This window comes from Nematolebias whitei, chromosome 12 (assembly GCF_014905685.2).
Source record: "Nematolebias whitei isolate Nwh7 chromosome 12, NemWhi1, whole genome shotgun sequence".
Classification (NCBI taxonomy): domain Eukaryota; kingdom Metazoa; phylum Chordata; class Actinopteri; order Cyprinodontiformes; family Rivulidae; genus Nematolebias; species Nematolebias whitei.
The window spans coordinates 40,443,777-40,444,843 of NC_056509.1; the positions used below are offsets into that span (position 1 = coordinate 40,443,777).

The 1,067-nt window shown below is 37.2% G+C and overlaps 1 protein-coding gene across 1 annotated transcript in view; it reads left to right on the top strand.

Moving 5' to 3' along the window:
* The first annotated feature begins 339 nt into the window (after positions 1-339).
* The window catches only part of LOC119418592 (serine/threonine-protein phosphatase PP1-beta catalytic subunit), a 4,735-nt gene continuing 4,007 nt past the window's right edge, over positions 340-1,067 (top strand). The window contains exon 1 of the mRNA XM_037685912.1: positions 340-404. Coding sequence (XP_037541840.1) covers positions 353-404 — 52 coding nt within the window. The 5' untranslated portion in view covers positions 340-352. The remainder of the gene's footprint in view (positions 405-1,067) is intronic.

Consider the following 1,067-nt stretch of genomic DNA (forward strand, 5'->3'; position numbering starts at 1 on the left):
CAAGCTTCCAGGTGGTTTTCAACTAATGTGACCTCCTGTTTTGTTTAAATGGAGTGTGGATCCACAGTTCTGAATCACATACAATGTATTAGAAAAAACTATTGGAATAAAAGAACTGCACTATTGCATGTAGTTCAGGGTAACCCTTTTTGTTTGATTGCCATACTTTTACCATTTCAGAGTTTAAAAAAATGCAGTAAAATGTACAATTTTTGCAAACTGTAATGTAAAAATGTAGAGTAAATCAAACTGAACAGAAACAGCGTCCATACTGGGGTTCCTCCTGCTGTAAGCCTTTAAGTCTTCACCCAGGGATGCACTTCCCCACAACCTGCCTGCGCGAGCAAGAAACATGGCGGAGGTCGAGCTGAACGTCGATAGCCTCATTTCTCGATTACTGGAAGGTAAGTCATCGTTGTTACATTGAGTCTTTTCGTGTATTTTTCATCATAAATTTTCACTGAGCTTCAGGGTTTAATTTGACACCCGCAAATTGACGTTATTGTCATTTAAATATTTTTAAATACATTTTGCGTCACGCCCTCCATGTTCATCATGAACGTGTAAGCTAACGAACAGGAGTAACCTCCTTTATGCTAATGTACTATTTGGTTCGTAAAATGGGAGTGACCGGTGAACGAACTGTTGATAAGTCGTAAAAATGTCGTCTAAACGATAAACGGGGCGGGTTAACGTTTACTCTGGTTTTAAAAGCGAAGGACGATACTACGCCATAAAACCGTTGAAAGTAGTGGTTGCTTAGTAACGCTAAATGTTCTCGTGGCCGCCATTGGTCATGCGGGACACGCCCCCTCGGTATCAACCAGATCAAATCATACACAGAATTTATAGGTTTAGGCTCAAATTATGGACAATGGTGGAGCTTTTTTATTTTTTAAACAATACAAAGGTTAGTTTTGTGATCCTTTAATTTGCAATTTGCTTATTTATTTTATTAAGACAAATTATGTATCCAGAGCTGAGCTCGTAATTCAGCAAAACACACATATACAGACACACACAAACTATATATATATATATATATATATATATATATATTGTTAAAA